Below are 20,850 nucleotides of genomic sequence, written 5' to 3'. Positions count from 1 at the left end.
CGATCCCATAAGCAAAGATTATTTGCTTCATATCAAGAAGGATACAGGGAAGATGTCGAAAGGTGTTTTGGCATCCTCTAAGCTCGGTGGTTGATTATTCGAGGTGCGGTGCATATGTTTGATGAGGAGATGCTGAGAAGCATTATGATAACTTGCATCATCCTCCATAATATGATTGTGGAGGATGAGTATGATTACGATGCTGCAAAGGTCTACGAACCGGATCCCATGAACACGGCCATGACACGAATTTATGAAAGGCTCATGGGGCCAAGTGCAGAACCATTGGAGCAGGAACCGTTGGTTAGGGATGGTCGTTTCATGACCCGTATGATAGATCGATATATAGAGATGCAATCTTCTTATATTCATGAAAGGCGACAAGTTGACTTGATGGAGCATCTATGGGCGGTGAAAGGCAATGACGGTGAATGATGGAGCATAGATCCTTTGGTTAGGTTTTATTTAGTTATGGTTTGGTTATGTTGTTTTTTTTATATCATGGTTTGGTTGTGGTTTGTTTTTATTATTGTGCTTTGCTTGTAATTTTTTTTATATATTTTTTATGCTTTGGTTGTAGTTTTTCCTTTTAATTATGTTTTGTTTGATGTATGGAATATGTTGAATAAAAAGGTATTTTATTGAATGCTTTGTTTATTAAATAAAGAAAGCCAATACAAGTCATCAAGAATTACTACTACTAAAATAAAATACATGAATTACAACAACTTTAATACAAAACATGAAAAATACAAATAAATAAAAGGTATGCCAACTAATTTAATGGTTTTGATCATTTAACCAATCCGTGTTGCTAGGTCCATCGTTACGGAAAAGTCTTCTTCTCATAACATCCCTTCGTTATAGCTTCCAAAATTGTTTTGTTTCAGGGGACATATGGCTTGTATCCATGGCCATGGTTTCCCGATCCGTCTTGTCAATGTGTTGTTTGCGCAAATACTCTCTTTCTTGTACATATTCTGCTCGAATTGCCATCTCATTCTCTTGGTGTTTCTTTTCAATTTCAATTCTTATGGCGCTCTGCCTTGCAATTTCCTCCAAATTGTTTGATGTATTAGTGCTAGAATTACTCACTTTCTTCACCTTCGCAGCATTTCGGCCAATGGGCCTTGACTCCTTTTCGATGAGTGAGTCTTGACTCATAGGGGAATTGAAAGGTGAATCCGATGCAGTTGAATCATGGAGTGGCGTCTCCTTTAACATAAGGGGGGGACCCGTGGGAATAATTTTGAAGCGTTTGTAATTTTTCACCACCTCCCAACATTCTTGATTGTTGAAAGATTTTTTGCCTTGCCCAATTGCAACAAACCACATCTGTGCTCCATGCCCTTCCGGTTTCGATAGAAGAAGCCATAAATATAAGAAATAAAAATACAATTTGAAAGAGAATAAAATGTTGAGTAAATAGTAAATAATAGTTGAAGTAGAAGAAAATGTATGAAGATTGGTGTTGAAAGTGAAGGGTATTGATAGGTATTTATAAATAAATAAATAAAAAATTCAGAATTTTTTGGTATTTTTTTCATAATTTTATAGGCAAAAAAAGGCCAGTCGTTGGATGGAGGAGGAGAAGCAGATTGGAGCGTCCAGGCGAAGACACGTGTCTTCTAGCCATTGGAAACGTGCACGGATGACGTCAGCCCTGACGTCAACCTCCCCCTTTGGCTGCAGGTCGGGCTAGCCCGTCTTTGTGGGTCCCATAGTCAGTCCGGGCAAAAGTGGCCCGTTGGAAGTGGATTTTTCGCGTGGCCTCCTCCCAGCCCCGGGCTTGGGCTCCTCGGTGGAATCGCTTTAAAACCACCATTTTTCTCTTTTGTCTGTGTTCATGTTTTGGTTTTTGTGTATTGTAATTAAATTGGACCTTTCATTTCTTGCATCGTCTTCTAGCTATACACACAAGTTTCTTCTGGCCATCTGATTTTTTACTCAGTTATTTATGTAAAGCAATTTGAAGTATATATCAGAAGCTACACATTTAACTTCTGATAGTGAAGCTTACATAATATGAGTAAAAAAATGACTTTCTACATACAATTTGGACACGTTTTCCAAGCTACCGTTTGATGACTTTATGAGAAGCTTGACTATATATTATTTCTTCTTAGAGTAATGTCTCTTCAAATGTTATAAATAGGGAAATGGGGATCAAAACCACAATTCACCAAACCTACCAGTTTAGTTTTTGCACAACTTCTCTTCGGTCTTGAGCAAAATGGCCACAGCAACAAAGCTACTGCTAACAGACCTCATGTCTGGTGTGAACCATGTCCCCTCAAACTACGTTAGGCCCATCTCTGACCGGCCAAATCTCTCTGATGTTCAGATATCAGATGCCTCCATTCCTCTCATTGATCTCAAGGACCTCCATGGCCACAACCACTCTAATATTATCAAACAGATTGGCCTAGCTTGCCAAACTGATGGTTTCTTTCAGGTATATTAATATATCCCATTATTTCATTGATAATTCTTACACATACTGCATGTTTACATAAATGAATGAGTAAACAAAATTATGGACCAACCCTTTTATATTTGTCAGGTGAAAAATCATGGGGTGCCAGAGGAAATGATCAAAGACATGTTAAGTATAGCAAGAGAGTTTTTCAAGTTGCCAGAGAGTGAGAGGTTGAAGATGTACTCAGATGACCCTTCGAAGACCACAAGGCTTTCCACTAGTTTCAATGTCAGGACTGAAAAGCTTTCCAACTGGAGGGACTTTCTGAGACTCCATTGCTACCCTCTTGAAGACTATGTCCAAGAATGGCCTAACAATCCCCCATCATTCAGGTGAAAAAAGGGTTCTTGCCTTTTCTGTCAATTGATCACCATCTTATGCTAATTAATACTCGTAAGGGGCTTGTAGCTCAAGTGGTTAAGAGTATTTATTCATGCATGCGAGGTCATGTGTTTGATTTCCCTCTCCCCAATATCGCTTGTATCCAACATACTCAAACTCATTCACTTCTAATTAATTAAATTTGGGTCACATAACTGATGATCTGGCACTTTGTTTGTCCACAGGGAGCAAGTGGGTGAGTATTGCACAAGTGTGAGAGGGCTGGTGCTGAGATTGCTTGGGGCCATATCAGAAAGCTTGGGCTTAGAAAAGAACTATATTGTTGAGGCATTAGGCAAGCAAGGCCAGCATATGGCTTTGAATTACTATCCACCCTGTCCAGAACCAGAGCTTACATATGGATTGCCTGGACATACAGATTGTAACCTAATCACCATCCTTCTCCAAGATGATGTGCCTGGATTGCAGGTCCTTAGAAATGGCAAGTGGGTTGCTGTCAACCCCATTCCCAACACTTTTATTGTCAATATTGGCGATATGATGCAGGTAAAAATTAATTAATATGCTCTAAATATTTGGAATTATTACCTTATTAATAATTAATAAGACCCAAAAAATGCAACTTCTGATTGATTTTAATTTTTTTTCTCTTTTTTTTTTTTTGGTGTCAGGTAATTAGCAATGATAAGTACAAAAGTGTGCTGCACAGAGCTGTGGTTAACTGCAACTCTGAGAGAATATCAATTCCAACCTTCTACTGTCCATCACCTGATGCAGTGATTGGGCCAGCCAAGGACCTGATCAGCCATGATCAACCAGCCATGTACAGGAACTTCACATATGCTGAATACTTTGAGAAATTCTGGAACAGAGGACTTGCAACTGAGTGCTGCTTAGACTTGTTCAAACCCAATTGATGATCATGTATGCGAATGCTGCAATTTTATTATCACTAGCTTTGTACAACTACCCAACATGCCCTCAATAAAATTTCGCCTTCTTTTTTGGGTTAATGAGAGTTTAGTACAATGTGATTGCACTGGTAAGACTTGTTAGTCCATGTCCTCTCAATTTTTCTGTTAGATCTTCCATTCATTGCTTACGTGGCACTTATGAGTCCCACATTTTGGTTTTGTTTTGTTGTAATAAAATATTAATACAATATTTTGAAAAAATTAAAAAGAGAAAATATCTTGGGACCAGGACTAACATCTCTTAAAAGACCTGGATATCTAATTGCAAAAATCAAGAAGACATCTAACATGTTTTACGAGTGCAACCACATGATACTAAACTATAATAAACTCTCCTTTTTTTCATAACTTCTTTGCATGCATAAAACATTAACCATGCACAAAATACTGGTGTGCATAGTAGAAAGAAGAAAGGTTTATAGATGCAATAGTTGAAGGGGACATAATTTCAACCATTTAGATGCAGAAATAGTGAGACTTAGGTGGAGCTTGATTTGGGTAAGCCCTTTGCAATCTCTGGAATTTCTAAAATTCTCTTTTTGTCACATCAGTTAAGAAAAAAAAAAAATTACCCCAATCAAATGTGACCTGATTATTAAAACGTGAACCCCACGGCTGTAAAATATTCCTCCTTTATGTCTTTCCCCTTCGCACAGTGGAGAATATTTTTATTTAGGTACTGATGCAGAATATGGTGTGTTTTATATGAAAAGTGTTTTTGTTCTTACTTAAGAATGATGGAAACTCGTCCTTGCCTTTTCTGTTGTTCCTGTTTTTTTTTTTTTAATTTTATAACTTTTTCTTGTTTCTTGTGTTCTTGTTTGTATTTACCTAAAAGGAGCAAATAATTTTACTTTGGAATATATCGGTCCAAGTTGCATCTTGTCGGTAAAACAGGTTTTTTTTTTGTTGGGGGGGTAAAAAATAGGGCTGTGTGGTTGGACCGACAAAACCAGCGGATTATCAAAGATAACATCCGGCAAACCGTTCCGACGACTTGATCGGTACAACCAACCATCGGCAAACCGGCCTTGGTTGATCTGGTAGCAGTTCCTAATATGGTCTTCGTCCAGTTGTTGGTTATGAGCATTTGGTGTGGTGTGGTTACCACACCGAACACAGCCCCAGTTAAAAATGTAAAGCAGGTAAGTTTCAAACAAATTTGTTAAATGTAGCAAAGTTTAATTAATGTTATTTGGGCTTCCAGAAGCAAACCTCTTTTTTTTTTTTTTTTTTTTTTTTAATGTAAGGCAAACTGACTTTGGATATAATAAAATGGTGCAGTCAAGCCTCCAAAATAGAAGCTCAATTTCTTCGTCTAGCAACCAAAAAATTTCAGAATAGTTCGAAACGTTGAAAACCATTTTGAACTCTCATGCACATATAAAAGTTCAAAACCCTACAAACCAACATACCAACATGAAGGAAAAACAGGTGACAAAAATGGCCACCAATGAAGAAGAGGAAATTCACTCTCAATATGCTATGCAATTAGCAAGCGCATCACTTGTGCCTATGGTGCTCAAAGCAACCATAGAGCTTGGAGTGTTTGACATACTGCACAGAGCTGGCCCTGGAGCCCTGCTTTCAGCCACCCAAATAGCATCTCAGCTTCCCTCTAACAACAACCCAGGTGCCGATTTGGTTCTTGATCGTATGCTTCGCCTTCTGTCTGCTTACTCTGTTCTCGCTTGCTCTGTCACCTCACACCAAACTGATGGGGAGGCTCTCAGGCTTTATGGGCTGTCACCTGTCTCCAAATATTTCATCAAAAACCAAGATGGTGTGTCATTGGCACCTTTACTATATTTGTGCAATGACAAGGTCACCATAGATAGCTGGTATTTTTCTTTTGAATTTTGAAAAATACTTGTCACGTTATATGGATACCTTACAATTTGACGTGTACAATTTTTTCCTTTTGTGCTTTTAAGGAGTCGTTTTTGTATATGTGTCAAACTCTGTGTTTTTTTTTTTCTCATCAGTGTTGTCATCTTCATATATTGTAAATTCTTTAAGAAATTAATGTCACTGCAGGTTCCATTTGAAAGATGCAGTTTTGGAAGGAGGGCTTCCATTTAGCCAGGCCTATGGAATGAATGTGGTGGAGTACGTTGGGAAGGATGAAAGATTTCGGGGAGTGTTCAAGGACTCAATGAAAGAGTTCAACCCCATTTTTATGAAGAAGATTTTGGAGACTTATAAGGGTTTTGTAGGTCTAAAAACACTTGTAGATGTGGGTGGTGGTGATGGTACTATCCTTAACATGATAATCTCCATGTACCCTGCCATCAAGGGTTTCAACTATGATTTGCCTTCTGTTGTAGAAAAGTCTCCCTCCCATCCTGGTATGATATCAGCTTCTTGCTTCCCATCAGACAATTTAGTGTATCACTATTTACTTCACTTTGCTTTGCTGACTTATGGAGGAGTTTTGCTTTCAGGTATAGAGCACATTGCAGGAGATATGTTCGTAAGGATTCCGAAAGGAGATGCCATTTTCATGAAGGTTAGGTTTGTTAGAATTATCCGAAGTCTTCAAAGTGCTTAAAAGATTTTTCGATTTCCTACGAAAAGTCTGCTATCGTAACTTGCAACTAATGTTAATGGTTTTAAAAACAGTGGATGCTACATGGCTGGGATGACAAACATTGCTTGATGATACTGAAGAATTGCTATGAGGCCTTGCCAGACCATGGGAAAGTGATACTGGTGGATATGGTGGTACCAGAAGCCCCTGAAACTAGTCTTTCTGCTAGAAGTTTGTTTCAGTTTGATGTGTACCTGATGAACACTAATGCGATGGGAAAGGAGAGAACAGAGAAAGAATTAGAAAGTTTGGCAAAAGAAGCAGGGTTTTCAAACATTCGAGTTGCATGTTCTGCTTTTACTTTTTCAGTCGTTGAGCTGTTTAAAAACGTGTAATATCCAGTTGGATGTGTTTTATTTTTCAATAATTACTCTTCTTTTCTTTTCAATTGATTGTAATTCTTTTCATCATAAAATGCAGCAGATTGCAGACAAGTATTTTGTGAACAGAGAGGTGTACTAAATTGTAATCCCTTCAAAATACAAGTATTTTTTTAATAAGAAAGAAATATATAAGAGCAAAACCAAAGAGACAGTAGATACGATCTATCAACTGTGGAAAAGAATTTAAGTCTTAAAAATGCCGAACCCACCTAATTCCAACACTCAAGCTATGAAAGATTATCTCCCTCCAAATCTACTGACGCTCTATCTGAATGGTTATATGACTGATATTATATTCTCTCTTGATATAGTCTATAACCTTTTCAAGTACCATGTCAGCATTAGCATCCGACTTCACGATAACATGGCAAGCCATTAACACCTTGCCAACAGTTATGGCCCATATGTGCAGTTCGTGAATGGCAACTACCTCATCCATCTCACAGAGGCCTTTCTCAAGCTTTGTGGCATCAATCTCTCTAGGAGTGCTCTCCATCAGAACCTCCAAAATATTTCGCAGCATCCTGATTGTTGTCGCCAGCACAATCAATGAAAATACAAGGGTGCATATCAGATCAATAATCTTCCACTCAGGCTTGTACCATATAATTCCTCCACCAATCATCACTCCAATACTCTGAATGGAATCCCCAAGTACATGAAGATAAGCCCCCTGCACGTTGATATTTTGTTGCTTCGTCTTTTTAACTTCTGGTTTCTTTTCGCCTTCACAGCCAGGCTTGAGCAGAGGTTCCGTGTGATCATGATTGGAGTGCACCACATGATGGTGAGGGTGTGTCGTCACAGTAATCCCATGGCTATGTGTACCATCATGATCCTCATTACTGTGATGATGATCACCGTGCCCATGACCATGTCCATGTCCATGCCCATGCCCATGATTATGACCCAATAAGAGTGCCATGGCAATGTTAACCACTAAACCAAATGCAGAAACAACAAACATGAGAGAGCCCTTAACTTCACCAGTCTCGTTGACAAGTCTATTAATGGCTTCATAAACAAGGATCCCAGCAAGAAGCCAAATCATCTGGATGGAAACAAGAGCACCTAGGATTTCAATCCTGAAGAAGCCATAAGACTGACGAGGTGTTGCCTCCCATCCTGATGCCCAAAGCGAAAACAGAGATATTGCAAATGCTGCAACATCTGACAATAGATGAGCAGCATCAGTCAGAATTGCAAGACTGTTGGATTTAATACCCCCAACAACTTCCACACTCATGAAAATAACACAAAGTATAACTGCTATCAAAAGCTTCCGCATGGATGCCGACCGTTCCTGTGCATCTTTGGAACTGGTTTTAGCATCTGAAAATCCACAAGGTCCTTCCCCACAAATCTTTCTCACACCCAGGCTTGTCTCTATAGCTGGCACATCTCCAGATACTTCAATTATATGCGCATGCCCAGAATTTTGCACTTCCATCTGAAAAGCACCAAGAAATTATAAGAGATGAGGCGTTATTCAGATTTTTGAGGCAAATGCTGGCAAAATTTTTATGTCAGATATAACCACAAAAAACACATAAAAATCAGAAGAAAAAGAAAAACCAAGCTTGAGAGCAATAATAGTGGGAAAAAGACAACATGAAACTGACTGAATGAATACAAGATGGCAAACAACAAAGATTGAAAGATAACAAGCACATCTATAAGCATTTGATTGGCTGTCATGGAACTCAAAGAAAGCACATGAATAAACGTGTTTTCTCATGTCACCTCCCTAACTAGATCATTTGTATAACAGCCCAACAGAGTATTCCAATTACAGAAAAAATATTATAATGTACTTCTGCCCAATCCTATATTTGTCCAACCATCCTTCAGATACCCAATTTCGACCTACCTCTTGTACATTTGTATCTTCCCAACAATCATAATTACAGGTTAGTTAAGTTTAGGAAAAGCTCCTAGAAATAGAGCACTTCAATCCTAAAACTTTGCCCTGACACCAAAATGCAAAGAGGGCATATCAAAACATATGTAACCCCAAAAGCCAGAAACACAAACAACAGAAGGAATAATACTACTGGAAATCGTATCTTGCATTTCTTTAACTACTCTTCAGCATCCTCCTTAGAAGCATTTCGGGTAGTTTACTCATATCAATCACCATGATCCAATTGATGATAAACATTTATTCTTATAAAAATAACTAAAATCGAATTGGCTGAAGAAGGAAAAAAAACGTTGTATACAGCCACACCAGTAAAATTCAGAGGAGATACATAAGAATAAAAAGAAAGATACCGGAGGCATACATGAAAATTGAGAGGATGGGAATGAAAAAAATCATTATGCATACCTTAATCAGAGAACAAAAGCATACGTTCATAAATCATACAAACAAGGATAACAACAGACGCATTATGATATACCAACACATAAAAACCAAGCCAACAAAAAAAGAAAACTTTATACGCAGCTGTTTACGTATGCATCCAGATAACCAAACAAAAAATCACGAGACCCATCAAGCAATATCACGTAAAAAGTGCAGAAAAACAGAGCAAAATCCAAAACAACTAATCAACAGCACCCAAATAAGATAACATAATAAACTCATTTTTCCCTCTCTTTCAGGATCTGGGTAATTGAAAAAGCATTGGATTTATGGATTCAAGTACATAAATATATAATAAAAAGAATATTTTTATAATGAATCCAGAGAGAGATAAAAGATAGAGATACCTCTGAAAGCAGTAATGTTCAGAAGGGTAAAGGTGAAGCTGAAAAATAGGTACGAATCGTTGGAGCTACAATAGAATGGTGGTGGTCCTCAGATTCTCTAAATATTACTGTGGAGGAAACCTTTCTGCTTGAAACATGACATTGATATAAGAATATTTAGAGATAGAGAGAGAGAAGGCGGTGCAAATGTCACAATCGCTAATTCCACTTTCAGAAGGTTTAGGGTTGAATAGTTTTTGCTTGCGAAGAAGATTCCTGTCCTTGTGATGATTTGGTTTTCCTTGTTTGCTAGTACATGAATCACAATTAAGGACTTGATTTTTACCTTTATATGCCCTTTTGCCTTTTGGGCCGCCAATCCATGGATTGGTTTTTTGGGTACTAAATCCAATTAAGAGTCCAATTTCTAATAACTATTGTCTTTATCTTCTTAATTAGGAAAATTTATATAAATACCACATCAACGAGTAAGGGTGTGCATATTTACCACCCAAAGAATAAAATGTGACTGATTACTGCCTAGACTTCAACTTTAGTGCAAATCTACCACCTCAGTTAGATATAACAGAAAATCTATGTTAAATGAAGTTACGTAGAGTTTTGTCAATTACCATGCGCTTAAAAAAAGTAAAAGAAATTAAAAACAAAAACAACCCCACACTCAAGTCCCATGGTAGCCCAACCCACCCACTGCTCAACAAATACCCTCTCTTTTCTCCCCTTTCTTCCCTTCTATCAATTAGTTTCAACATAAATTAAAGAGGAGTAGAACATAAAAATGAAGATAAATTATTAAATTAATAAAATAATTTTTGGGCTGTTAATTTATAGGTGGGTAGGCTACGGTGGTTTGAGAAGGTGAGTGGTGGGGAGGGGGAGGGGGAGCCGCTGGGTTAGGCAAGAGAGAGAGAGAGAGAGAGAGAGGTAAAAAGTGTGTGATTAGGGAGGGTTTACTTGCTAAGCAGTGGGTGAGGAAGGAGGGAGGGAGGGAGGGGGGTCTGGGAGTTTGTTAAATATGGGAGAGGAGAGCGGGGCTGTTGTAGGTCGGGGAAGGGATGCATTGGGTTCGGGGTAATATGTTTTTTAATGATTTTATTTATGAATTCTAGGGACAGAATTGAAATATTGACCCAAAATTTTAGTGAGTGGGTGAACAATTTTGGGGTGTATTTGGAACGTTTTGACGGAAAATTAGACAGAAGTTTATAGAGGTGTCACAATAACACTAAAATTGAAGTTTGGGTGGTAAATAGTTAAATTTTATTATTTGGGTGGTAAATACGCACACCCTTAATAGTTCATATGATATTTATGCAAATTTCCTTTTTAATTATAATTATTAATTATTAATTATATCCACTGAGCAGACGACATTCATAATCCTATTTGAATTAGTTTTCTGGTCGGCCCATGAAGACTAAAAAAACTCATTTAAACAGTAGGTGTATACTTTACTTCCTTTGTTTTCTTTTCTTTTTTTGATAAGTTCGTTTTGTTTTCTTTAGCTTAATATATCTGTCTTTCTCAGTTTGTTTAATCACAAAATCTTTCATATTCTAGGCAAATAAAAAAACATCATAATATATGACATGTTGCAAATAGTTAAAAAGTTAAATTAATTTGTTATTTTGATTAACTTAGGGCCTGTTTGATAACCATTTCAATTTTATTTTGTAGTTTTCATTTTTTTGCTATAATATAGAGGAAAAAGAAGGAGAATGGAAGTGAGAATGAGAGTGGACATGAGATTGAGATGGAAGATGAGATAGATGAGTAGCAAAAGTGAAAACAAAATTTAAAAACTGAAATATATTTGAAATTGCTTTCACTTTTATTACTCCTTCCTCCCTCCCATCATCTCTCTCAATCTCATCCTCACTTCCATTCTCTCTCTCATTTTCCTTTATACTCTAGCATAAAAAATTAAAACTAAAAACTCAAATTAAAATGATTATCAAACGGGCCCTTAACATGTTCTTGTAGTACTCGTGTTATTTTCCTGGATTAAAATTTGAGGTTTAATAATTTGGAGTTTACGAGTTTCGGAATTTGAATGTACAGCCAAAATTGATGAAACATCGATTTTTTGCTTCAAAATAAAAAAAGGAAATAAACAGGAGCTGCCATCAAACAATGGTAAATAGCACATTAGAATTGGATTGCATTAACTAAAAACACTAACTTGTGAAGTGTCGTCGGACATCTTGAATAATCTTAAAGCATAAGTATGCACGGCTACAATAAGGATATCATTAAAGAAAGACATAATCCTAAGTAGTAATAATAAGGGAGATTCACTATTATACCTAACATAAGGGCTCAAATTATAAAAATACCTCATATAAAATGGACTTTAGAAACACACCCAAAACCCATTTACAACGTAACAAAGAGGCTTTTAACTTCTTATAAATTACAAAACTGCCATCAATTTCTTAAAACAAGCCCAATCCCAAAATCTCAAAAAAAATATCCAAAACACTCAATAGGGCATCAAAGTAATTTAATAATCAATATTAAATTCAATAAGGCCAACTGTCATTTTTGGGGTTTTTTTTGAGTTTGTTTATAGAAATTCAATTGTGTATGGTTTATTTATAATATTAGTGCTAAGAATAGGTATATCACTAAATATCTCTAATAGTAATCATCTTTCCTGAAAACTCTTACATATATGACCACGTTATCTCCACAACATGAGGATGAATAGTCCCTTTTTTTTATCAAGAAGAAGCGTTTTTTTTTTTTTTTTTTTGGGGGGTGTCAATGGCACAATAATTAAAATAGTAACACAAAAAGAAAATAAAAGAAAGCAACCTGGCGAGGACAATTGAGCAAGACGATCGAGAAAAGTAACACTAATGGACGACACCTAAGTTTCCACCAGGAGTGTGTATGTATCTATAAAAATACTTGGGTGTTTGGTTGTTGGATATGACCGTCACATATGGGTTAATCGTTTTATTAATCTTAAATTTTGACCCGATTTACATTTGAGTACCTCAATTTTCAAAATGGTTCTCGTGGTCCTTAAACTTCAGTTTCTTTTGGACAAATGGTCCTACCGTCAATTTTGTTAACTTTTTCTGTTAAATGCAGGGGCAAAATGGTATTTTTATATTAAAACAAAAAATATGAATAAAAAATTATATCTTTTAAATAACAATAAAAGAAAATCCAATAAAAAACCAAAAAAAAAAAAAAGAAGAAAATTTAAGTTTTTGGGGAGTAGAAATCCGGATAGAGGGCGAGAGAGAGAGAGTTTAATTTTAATTTTTTTATTTTTTTATTTTTTTTTATTTTTTATTTTTTTAATTCATATTTTAATTAATTTTGATACAAAAAAACTATTTTGCCCCTGCACTTAACAAAAAAGTTAACAAAATTAACGGCAAGACCATTTGTCCTAACGAAACTAAAGTTAAAGGACCACGGGAACCATTTTGAAAATTGAGGTACTCAAATGCAAATCGAGTCTACATTCAGGGACTAATAAAACGATTAATCCATCTATAAAAATACTTAGATGTTTGGTTGTTGGATATTACCGTCACACCTTCAGGTTTAGAGTACAACATCACCGTTATAATGACACTGAAAAATTTGTTGTGTATTGAAAAGGAAGAAAATTCAGTCTATCTGCCACATTATTATTCGACATTTGACATTATGAGGCTGAGTAATACGGCATCACTTAACGTAGTCATAGTCCATAATCACAGACTGCTTGAAATTGAGGTCGCCTTCCTTTTATCTTCAATTTGATTATGGATATAATCAATAGAAGTAAGGACAAATAATTGTGATTAAGCATCAGATTCAACCCAAAAAAAAAAAAAAAAAGTAAAAAGATGATAAGAGGAGAAACAAGAGTAAAGAATACAAGGATGAAGAATTTATAACCAACCACCAAAAATGGAGGTGATAGTTTTTACATACTGACTTCCCATCAGTCCTCTACTAACTTACAACAAATATGATTTTAAGAACAAAGCCTAATAATCAAGGAAACAAAATGTTGAAGGCAGCACACACTACAGAAGAACTTCCTTCTTTTTCGGTTCTAGAACAGGAGGATCGACGTCGATCCCCATATTAGCTGCAGTGCCTGCTATAATTCTCATTGCTGATTCTATAGTTGTGCAATTCAAGTCTGGCAGCTTTTCTTGTGCAATTGTACGCAACTGATCAATAGTGACCTTTCCCACCTTCTCCAGCTGTGGGTCTTTTGAACCTTTCTCCACTCCTACATACCACGCAGCACAGATAAACAAATATTCTACTATTATGCTAATCAAATACTGGCAAGGAATAGCATTTAATTAATCAACAAAAAGATTGTTACGTGGTTGCTCCTATTATGAACATATATAAAATGACAAACTATAACAACCATCCAAACTATTTCAGCCTTTCCAGATTGTGATAATTCTCAAAACAGTGGCCAAGACTCCATGAGGAGCATATGTGACAGATGTAATCAAAACCAATTATCATACTGATTGAAGTAAATAACTATCATATTGTGCATAAAAGTAAGCATTCCAATTTTTCTGAGTTTTATCCTGAGATCTGCAGCATTCTGGAAATCGTTTTAAAACCTCATCTACGATTCACTCCAGCAATTATGGTAACTACTCAAGTCTATGGCTCAATGGCAGGAGATACTATGCCAAACTAATTGGCAGATGAAAACTCAATGGCCAATTCATGATGGCAGACTATAAAGACCTCGCATTAATAAATAATGTGAAGTGGGTCACTCATGCATATCATTCATTCACGCCACCTTAAATCTTTTTAACTTGAAACAATTTCCTTTTATTTTTTTTAAATTCTGTCAGTTGATAAAATATGACCTGAAATCAATTTGTGAGTACAAAAATACAAACTAAGCCTAGCACAAGAATATTGGGTAAGATATCCATTGGATTGGATGAGCACCAATTAGCAAATTAACATGGTAAGACATCTTCCAATACAATCAAATGCCATGTTTAAGCAATATTCAGAGAACCAACAACAAACACTTAGAGAGCAAAATGAAAGAACAGAAAAAAAGCATATACCTGCGGCCTTAAGCAGCAAAACCGAAGCAGGTGGGGTCTTCAATATGAAAGTGAAACTCTTATCCTGGCATCAAAAATTCTGATAACATAGTCAAAATCTTTCAAACATTAACCAAGATAACGAACAATTTATACCAAAAACGCAACACAGACTAACATCATAGACGGTGATTTCAACTGGAATGACATAACCAGCCTTGTCCGCTGTCCTGGCATTGTAATCCTTACAAAAAGCCATGATATTGACACCCTTAGAACCCAGAGCAGGGCCAACTGGTGGAGCGGGTGTGGCCTTTCCGGCCTCCAATGCTAGCTTTATCATTCCAATTACTGCAAAAGAGAAAACCCATTAAGGAAATGAGTTGGAATTTGTTGAAGACGAAGCAGAAAAGTGAATCTGAAATACCCTTCTTGGCTTTTCCACCGGGCTTGGCTTTTGGGGGAGCCATGGCGATGACACTGAGACGTCTCCGAGTTTGGAATTGCAGGGACGTGTTGAGGTTTGAAGAGAACAAGCTGCTTATGCTTATGGGAGAGCCCCAAAGCGAAGAAGAGAGCTGACTTTTCACATTGTTTGGGTTGCTGCTCTTCTTTGAAGAGAAAGAGGAAAGGACATGGTGACAGGAAGACACGGAGGACGCCATGGCAGAGGTTTGAGTCACTGAGTCTCAGCTCAAAGGCAAAGTTTTGGATAGAACCCAGTATCCTATCTTCCAAGAGACGACCTCCGTCTCTACAAGGGAAAAAAACGACGTCGTAATTTTAGGTTGGGCCATAGCCTGTAATCTGTCCAAAATGATAGTACAGTTAGCCCATGAGGCATGAACAATTGGGCCACCCTCTGTTGAACCCCTACTGAACCTCGCTTGACAGTCCAATAGTGGATGTAAGGCTCACATGCGAAATTCTATCGTGAGGGTGTGGACCCCTTATGTAAATTTTCATTGTAGCCACATGATCGTTTTGTGAAACTTAAGTGAAGTTACTAGTCAGATGAATTATGTGGCTTATATGAAAGTCCACATCTATGGTCCATAGAATGACTCGGGCTCATATAGCATTGTTTAAAAAATAAACTTTTATGTCATAGGTGTATATTTTTATTTTTTATCTCTCTCATTACGTAATTTAGTATGTGATGAAAAAGATACATACACAAGGTATATGCACCAATGACAAAAGTTTGTCTCTAAAGTAGAAATTATCACATGACAAAAAATTAAAAAGAGTATCGATATGAGAGTGGCTATGAATTAATTTACCCTAAAGGAACAAAGCTAAGGTAGTAAAATAGCAAGCCAACACCTAGCATTGTGTGAAACAATATATGTGTGTGGGTGATTTTCAGCTGTTAAAGCAAACAGGGTTGCAATGGCGACTGTTTTTGCCCTTTCTGTATGTTTTTTAAATTGTGCCAATGCACAGGCTTAGTATGGAAGAAATGTCATCAGTTTCACCAAACACTGTCATTTTTTTAATGCTAATAAACAAACCCAACAATTAGTTTATGAGATATGTAACTTAATAGCCACTCATTTTAGTACAAAAAAGACAACACTTGCTTAGAGCATCTCAAACCAATATGTAAAAGTGTTATATAAACATTTAACGGTTAGAAATAACATCTCACATTACTCCAACCAAATTGTCAAAGCTGATGTGAAATGAAGGCTAGAGGTTCAGCTGTTACTTTTGACATTCCAAAAGCAAGATGTCAAATAAATATTTTATTATGTTTTAAAGATTTGACTGTTACAATAATTATTTATTTGTCATATCAGATGGAGTGTAAAACTGTGTAAATATCAAATTGTCACATCAATCATTAAATTTAAATTTGATGTTTGGTATTTGACATCTCCCTTGGAGATGCTCTTATGCCTGCTATTTTGGCTTTGAACCGATCAGCAAGCAATCAATATCAGACTTTTCATATATTCTTCTCCTAACCGCATTTCATAAGTCTAGTGCAGTTAGAATAGTCCCTCAATTCAGGTTAGTCTCCGGAAGGACCCAAAAGTTCGTGACTCCTAATATATTCTACTTCACATGATGACTTGTCTTTTTCGTCTTCGTCGTCGCCGTCGTTCTTGAATCCCTGCAGAGTGTCGTGCAACTACTAGTGGGGCTCATTATACAATTTCATGGGGACTGATTGTTTTTTGACTAAAGTCTATTATTTTATTTCCTCAAGGAAGAAGAGACCTAGAACAGTTAGAACTCGACCATGACTAGTTTTACAGACCGAGTCAAGTATCAAACTTGGCGTGCACTTGACACTTATCAAGTATCAAAATGGGTCTGCAGAATTGATCTTATCTTATACTCGACAAAATTATGGCGAAAATAACATGGGTGACCTAGTGATGTGTACTAAAATCAAATTATCGTCAAACATGTGTTTAAGACAACTCTGAACCATGTGAGTTTATTATTAAAATCAGCATATTCAATTCCCTGGCAATGTATTATATATTCTATATAGTCATACATATGCTATATGTTTTGTTCAACACAACTCACGTTCCATCCCACTTTCCTTCTGTATCTCATGGGGCTCCCTAGTGTCTGTATAAAGATGCCGAAATGGAGCATAAGCTTCAGGACACTTCTAAACCTGCTTCAGTATTTCAAGGTCATGGTGATACTGGCACTTAGCCATCTGGGTCTGCTCAAGCCTTCAGAACAGATAACTGAGTCAGCTACTGATTCGCTGGAAGAACATCATCATCCGAATCCAAACAATTACGTTCTTGTGTTGGATCGTATGTGCCCGTCGATAGTCCCCGTCCCAATTCATGTTCTAACTGCATATATCAAGAGGAGGCTTCCAGTAGTGGAGTTTGGTCAAGTTCTTGAGAGATACACAAAGCATGCAAGTGAGGACACAGTATGCTATATATGCTTGGAGTACATAGAGGGAAGCCATGAGGTGAGGGAACAGTGCAACTGTGATCATGTGTTTCATAGGGAGTGTCTAGATAGTTGGGTTAACCAGGGCCAGCTGACATGCCCTTTGTGCAGAGCTATGTTGTTTTCGCCCAAGAGCGAAAGAACGAGCTGCAGAGGAAATCCATGGACAATGGATAGGGATGCTTACTTGGATAGGTTAGATTTCATTGTGAGATGAATAATAGTAAACCCTTGCCTGCCAAATTTCTAGTTTTGCCTTGCTTAAACTTGCTTGAGCTAGTTGAACTGGCCACTAGAGAGTTCAAAATAGACATCTCTGCAAATTATTACTTAATCTGCATATTTGTAAATTATTGTAATGATTTTAAATTCTGAGCCTAAATGGCTGTGGAATTACATTAGTTTGAAGAAATAGTTAATCAGCCACATGTTGAAATGAACTGGCAATACATGATGCACTGAACTTGCATCAGGCAAACCAACAAACAACTTGCCTACAATCACAAATGGGTTTGGTTCCCAAAAAAATAAACCTTCTCAGAAACTGATAAAAATCAACAAAAAATGTATATGAAAAGTCTATATATTCATTGACTGAAGCAGAACAAGCTTAAAAATCATGCCATTACAGATTCAAAAACCATCAAACACTTTGTTCGCTCATAACAAGTTTTACAAAAGCCCCAAATCAAAGGAGGGATTTGATTACATATGCTAGATTTAACCTCCGAAACCATAGAGGGTTCGCCCCTGCCTCTTGAGAGCATAGACCACATCCATGGCAGTCACCGTCTTCCTCCTGGCGTGCTCAGTGTAAGTCACAGCATCGCGAATCACATTCTCCAAGAAGATCTTGAGAACCCCTCTGGTTTCTTCGTAGATGAGGCCGCTGATGCGCTTCACTCCGCCTCTACGAGCAAGTCTTCGAATGGCGGGCTTGGTGATGCCTTGGATGTTATCCCTCAGCACCTTCCTGTGCCTCTTTGCCCCACCCTTTCCCAACCCCTTTCCTCCCTTTCCTCTCCCTGACATTTTCTCGGAAATTCTTTTCTGACCTCCCAAACAGTTTGATTTTGAATATGGTGTTTTGACTAATTAGGGGAAGGGGTTTTTATAGTGTGGAGCGATCTTTGAATTTTTGCTTTGCCGCTTCTGTTTGAGTTTTTTCTGCGCGGATTTTTGTGAATTTCAATTGAGACGTTGGATTGAAACTTATCGACGGCTGGGCGGGTCGATCCGCGTGAGTGGCATTGTCTTAACTGAACGGTTGATTATGGGTCATCTGACGGCTGAGACGAGATGCTAAAAGAGAACCTGGATCACACGCAAATGTGGTTTTGCGGCTGACGAATTCAATCTTAAATTTAGTTTATTATTATTATTATCATTATTTGGGTCTACGAGATTGGAGTTTATTACACTAGATATAATTTGCACAAATATTAAAAGAGTGATCAATGATGCCCTTGTCACATGCTTTAAGGTTCGAATATCTTAATTTATTTTACCAAAAATTGGAATTTAATTGTATTCAATATCAATTGAGTTGAATTTTTTATATGTACAAAACAACATTATGGGAGGAGGAAATCAAGCACAATACCTCGGGTGCAAATTTGTATGCTCTCGACCGTTTGATTTGTCATCCATACACCAAAATATGGTCTATGCTGGTCCAAACCCTACATTTTGAAATTCATGATGTCCATGATTGGTAAAAGGGAACCTTCATCAAAGGAAATCATCTCATCATCAACGCAATCATCTGCAATCTCTCATCAAAGTCAACCTTGATTGTTGCCTTCCTGTCATAGTTGATCTGGATTGATTCTCTACATCAATCCCATTGTATTTACCTTATCTAGACAACCTGGATTGATTCTCTACATCAATCCTGTTATATTTACCTTATTTAGATAGTATCAATTTGTATATAATAGTTATTCCATGTATCAATCAGATATCAATGAAGTATACCATTCATTCTTAATCTCTTTATGGTATCAGAGCCCTAAGGCTCCAACGAGCATCCTCTGTTCCTTTTTTTTTCCAGCAGTCTATACTCATGGCTCCTGAATCCTCTGATATATCCACCCCAATCATCACCAACACCAACTCCAACACCCTATCCTCCCTAATCACCATCAACGCTGCTGCACAACTTCCAGTCAAGCTTACCCCTACAAATTACCCATCTTGGCGTGCCCAGTTTAACGCCCTCCTTATTGGCTATGACCTCATGGGCTATGTGGATGGTTCTTCTACATGCCCACCAGACACTCCAGCCGCGCCTCGCGCCCTTTGGATTCGTCAGGACCAGCTGCTCCTCCATGCTATTCTTGCATCCGTATCACAGCAAGTAATATCCCTTATTGCCTCCGCCAAGACCTCCAAGGAGGCGTGGGACAAACTGCTCCATCTCTTTGCTAGCAAAGCCCGTGCTCGTGTCCTTGGTCTCAAGGAACGCCTTACTCTTATGCGTCGTGAGAATAAGCCTGTCTCTCAGTATTTGCAAGATGTTAAGGTTATCGCCGATGAACTTGCCATCATCGATGTCCCCCTTTCTGATGATGATCTTCTCCTTTACATTCTCAATGGTGTTGGTTCTGAATTTAAGGAGATCGCTGCTGTTGTTCGTTCCCGTGACACCTCTATCTCCTTCGAAAATCTTCATGATAAGTTGGTTGAACATGAAGCTGCCCTTACACGTGCCGACGCTCCAGTTACCACACCTGTCATCACCGCTAATGTCACTCAAAGCTCCCAGCGAGCCCCCACCAACCGTGGTTCTCGCTCCAACAACTACAATCACAATCGTGGTTCTTCTAGCTTCCGCAACAATTATCGTGGTTCCTCTGAATCCACCTCGCCTTCAACCACTGACAACGGTCGTCGTTCAAACAACCCTACTGGCACTGGTTATCGTGGCTATTGTCAATGGTGTGGTACACAAGGTCATAGTGCCAAACGTTGTCCCCAGCTTCAATCTGGCTCCCAAAGTCAGCCAGTGGTCAATTCTACCTACCATGGCCGCCACAATGCTTCTCCCACATGGTTGCTTGATTCCGGTGCTTCTCACCATGTTACCTCCAAAGTCACCAATCTCTCCGATGTCTCCACATATGATGGCCCTGATGAAATAATTATTGGTAATGGTTCAGGTTTGGGTATAACTCATGTCGGTTCATCCTCTCTCCCTACCCCCTCCTCCAAAACCTTTGCCTTATCTAATGTTCTTTGTGTTCCTTCCATTAAGCAAGATATTATTTCTATTTCCAAATTTAACAAACAAAATAATACGTCTATTGAACTTTTTCCTGATTTCTTTCATGTCAAGGATCTGAGCACTGGGGCGGTACTTCTTCAAGGCCCGAATAAGGACGAT

General features: G+C 37.7%; 6 protein-coding genes across 7 annotated transcripts; 3 read left to right on the top strand and 3 right to left on the bottom strand.

The window, feature by feature from the left end:
* The first annotated feature begins 2,183 nt into the window (after positions 1-2,183).
* LOC117628002 (protein DMR6-LIKE OXYGENASE 2-like) lies at positions 2,184-3,954 on the top strand. 2 transcript variants are annotated; one of them, XM_034360340.1, is made up of 5 exons: positions 2,184-2,455; positions 2,564-2,811; positions 3,046-3,367; positions 3,493-3,761; positions 3,794-3,954. In XM_034360340.1, the coding sequence occupies exons 1-4, from the start codon at positions 2,234-2,236 to the stop codon at positions 3,736-3,738; spliced, it is 1,038 nt and encodes a 345-aa protein (XP_034216231.1). In that variant the 5' UTR covers positions 2,184-2,233; the 3' UTR covers positions 3,739-3,761; positions 3,794-3,954. The 2 variants fall into 2 exon arrangements, with proteins under 2 accessions (XP_034216231.1, XP_034216230.1); XM_034360339.1 differs by having other exon boundaries at positions 3,493-3,954.
* A 1,235-nt stretch (positions 3,955-5,189) lies between these two features.
* Positions 5,190-6,773, top strand: LOC117628001 (caffeic acid 3-O-methyltransferase-like). The gene is made up of 4 exons (XM_034360337.1): positions 5,190-5,636; positions 5,833-6,143; positions 6,240-6,304; positions 6,418-6,773. The coding sequence occupies exons 1-4, from the start codon at positions 5,215-5,217 to the stop codon at positions 6,718-6,720; spliced, it is 1,101 nt and encodes a 366-aa protein (XP_034216228.1). The 5' UTR covers positions 5,190-5,214; the 3' UTR covers positions 6,721-6,773.
* Positions 6,774-6,854: 81 nt separating this feature from the next.
* On the bottom strand, positions 6,855-9,773 carry LOC117628000 (metal tolerance protein A2-like). The gene is made up of 2 exons (XM_034360336.1): positions 9,484-9,773; positions 6,855-8,218 (listed from the first exon to the last, which is right to left on the bottom strand). The coding sequence occupies exon 2, from the start codon at positions 8,216-8,218 to the stop codon at positions 7,022-7,024; it is 1,197 nt and encodes a 398-aa protein (XP_034216227.1). The 5' UTR covers positions 9,484-9,773; the 3' UTR covers positions 6,855-7,021.
* Positions 9,774-13,356: 3,583 nt separating this feature from the next.
* Positions 13,357-15,291, bottom strand: LOC117627615 (50S ribosomal protein L11, chloroplastic). Its single transcript, XM_034359770.1, has 4 exons — positions 14,959-15,291; positions 14,710-14,882; positions 14,553-14,616; positions 13,357-13,729 (listed from the first exon to the last, which is right to left on the bottom strand). Exons 1-4 carry the CDS (start codon positions 15,194-15,196, stop codon positions 13,518-13,520), a joined length of 687 nt encoding a protein of 228 aa, XP_034215661.1. The 5' UTR covers positions 15,197-15,291; the 3' UTR covers positions 13,357-13,517.
* Positions 15,292-17,043: 1,752 nt separating this feature from the next.
* On the top strand, positions 17,044-17,826 carry LOC117629401 (probable E3 ubiquitin-protein ligase XERICO). Its single transcript, XM_034361981.1, has one exon. The coding sequence runs from the start codon at positions 17,053-17,055 to the stop codon at positions 17,680-17,682; it is 630 nt and encodes a 209-aa protein (XP_034217872.1). The 5' UTR covers positions 17,044-17,052; the 3' UTR covers positions 17,683-17,826.
* A 204-nt stretch (positions 17,827-18,030) lies between these two features.
* Positions 18,031-18,554, bottom strand: LOC117629402 (histone H4). The gene has a single exon (XM_034361982.1). The coding sequence runs from the start codon at positions 18,495-18,497 to the stop codon at positions 18,186-18,188; it is 312 nt and encodes a 103-aa protein (XP_034217873.1). The 5' UTR covers positions 18,498-18,554; the 3' UTR covers positions 18,031-18,185.
* Between the last annotated feature and the right edge of the window lie 2,296 nt (positions 18,555-20,850).

Source organism: Prunus dulcis, chromosome 5 (assembly GCF_902201215.1).
Source record: "Prunus dulcis chromosome 5, ALMONDv2, whole genome shotgun sequence".
In the NCBI taxonomy this organism is placed as follows: Eukaryota; Viridiplantae; Streptophyta; class Magnoliopsida; order Rosales; family Rosaceae; genus Prunus; species Prunus dulcis.
This window is presented reverse-complemented; position numbering and strand designations above follow the sequence as displayed.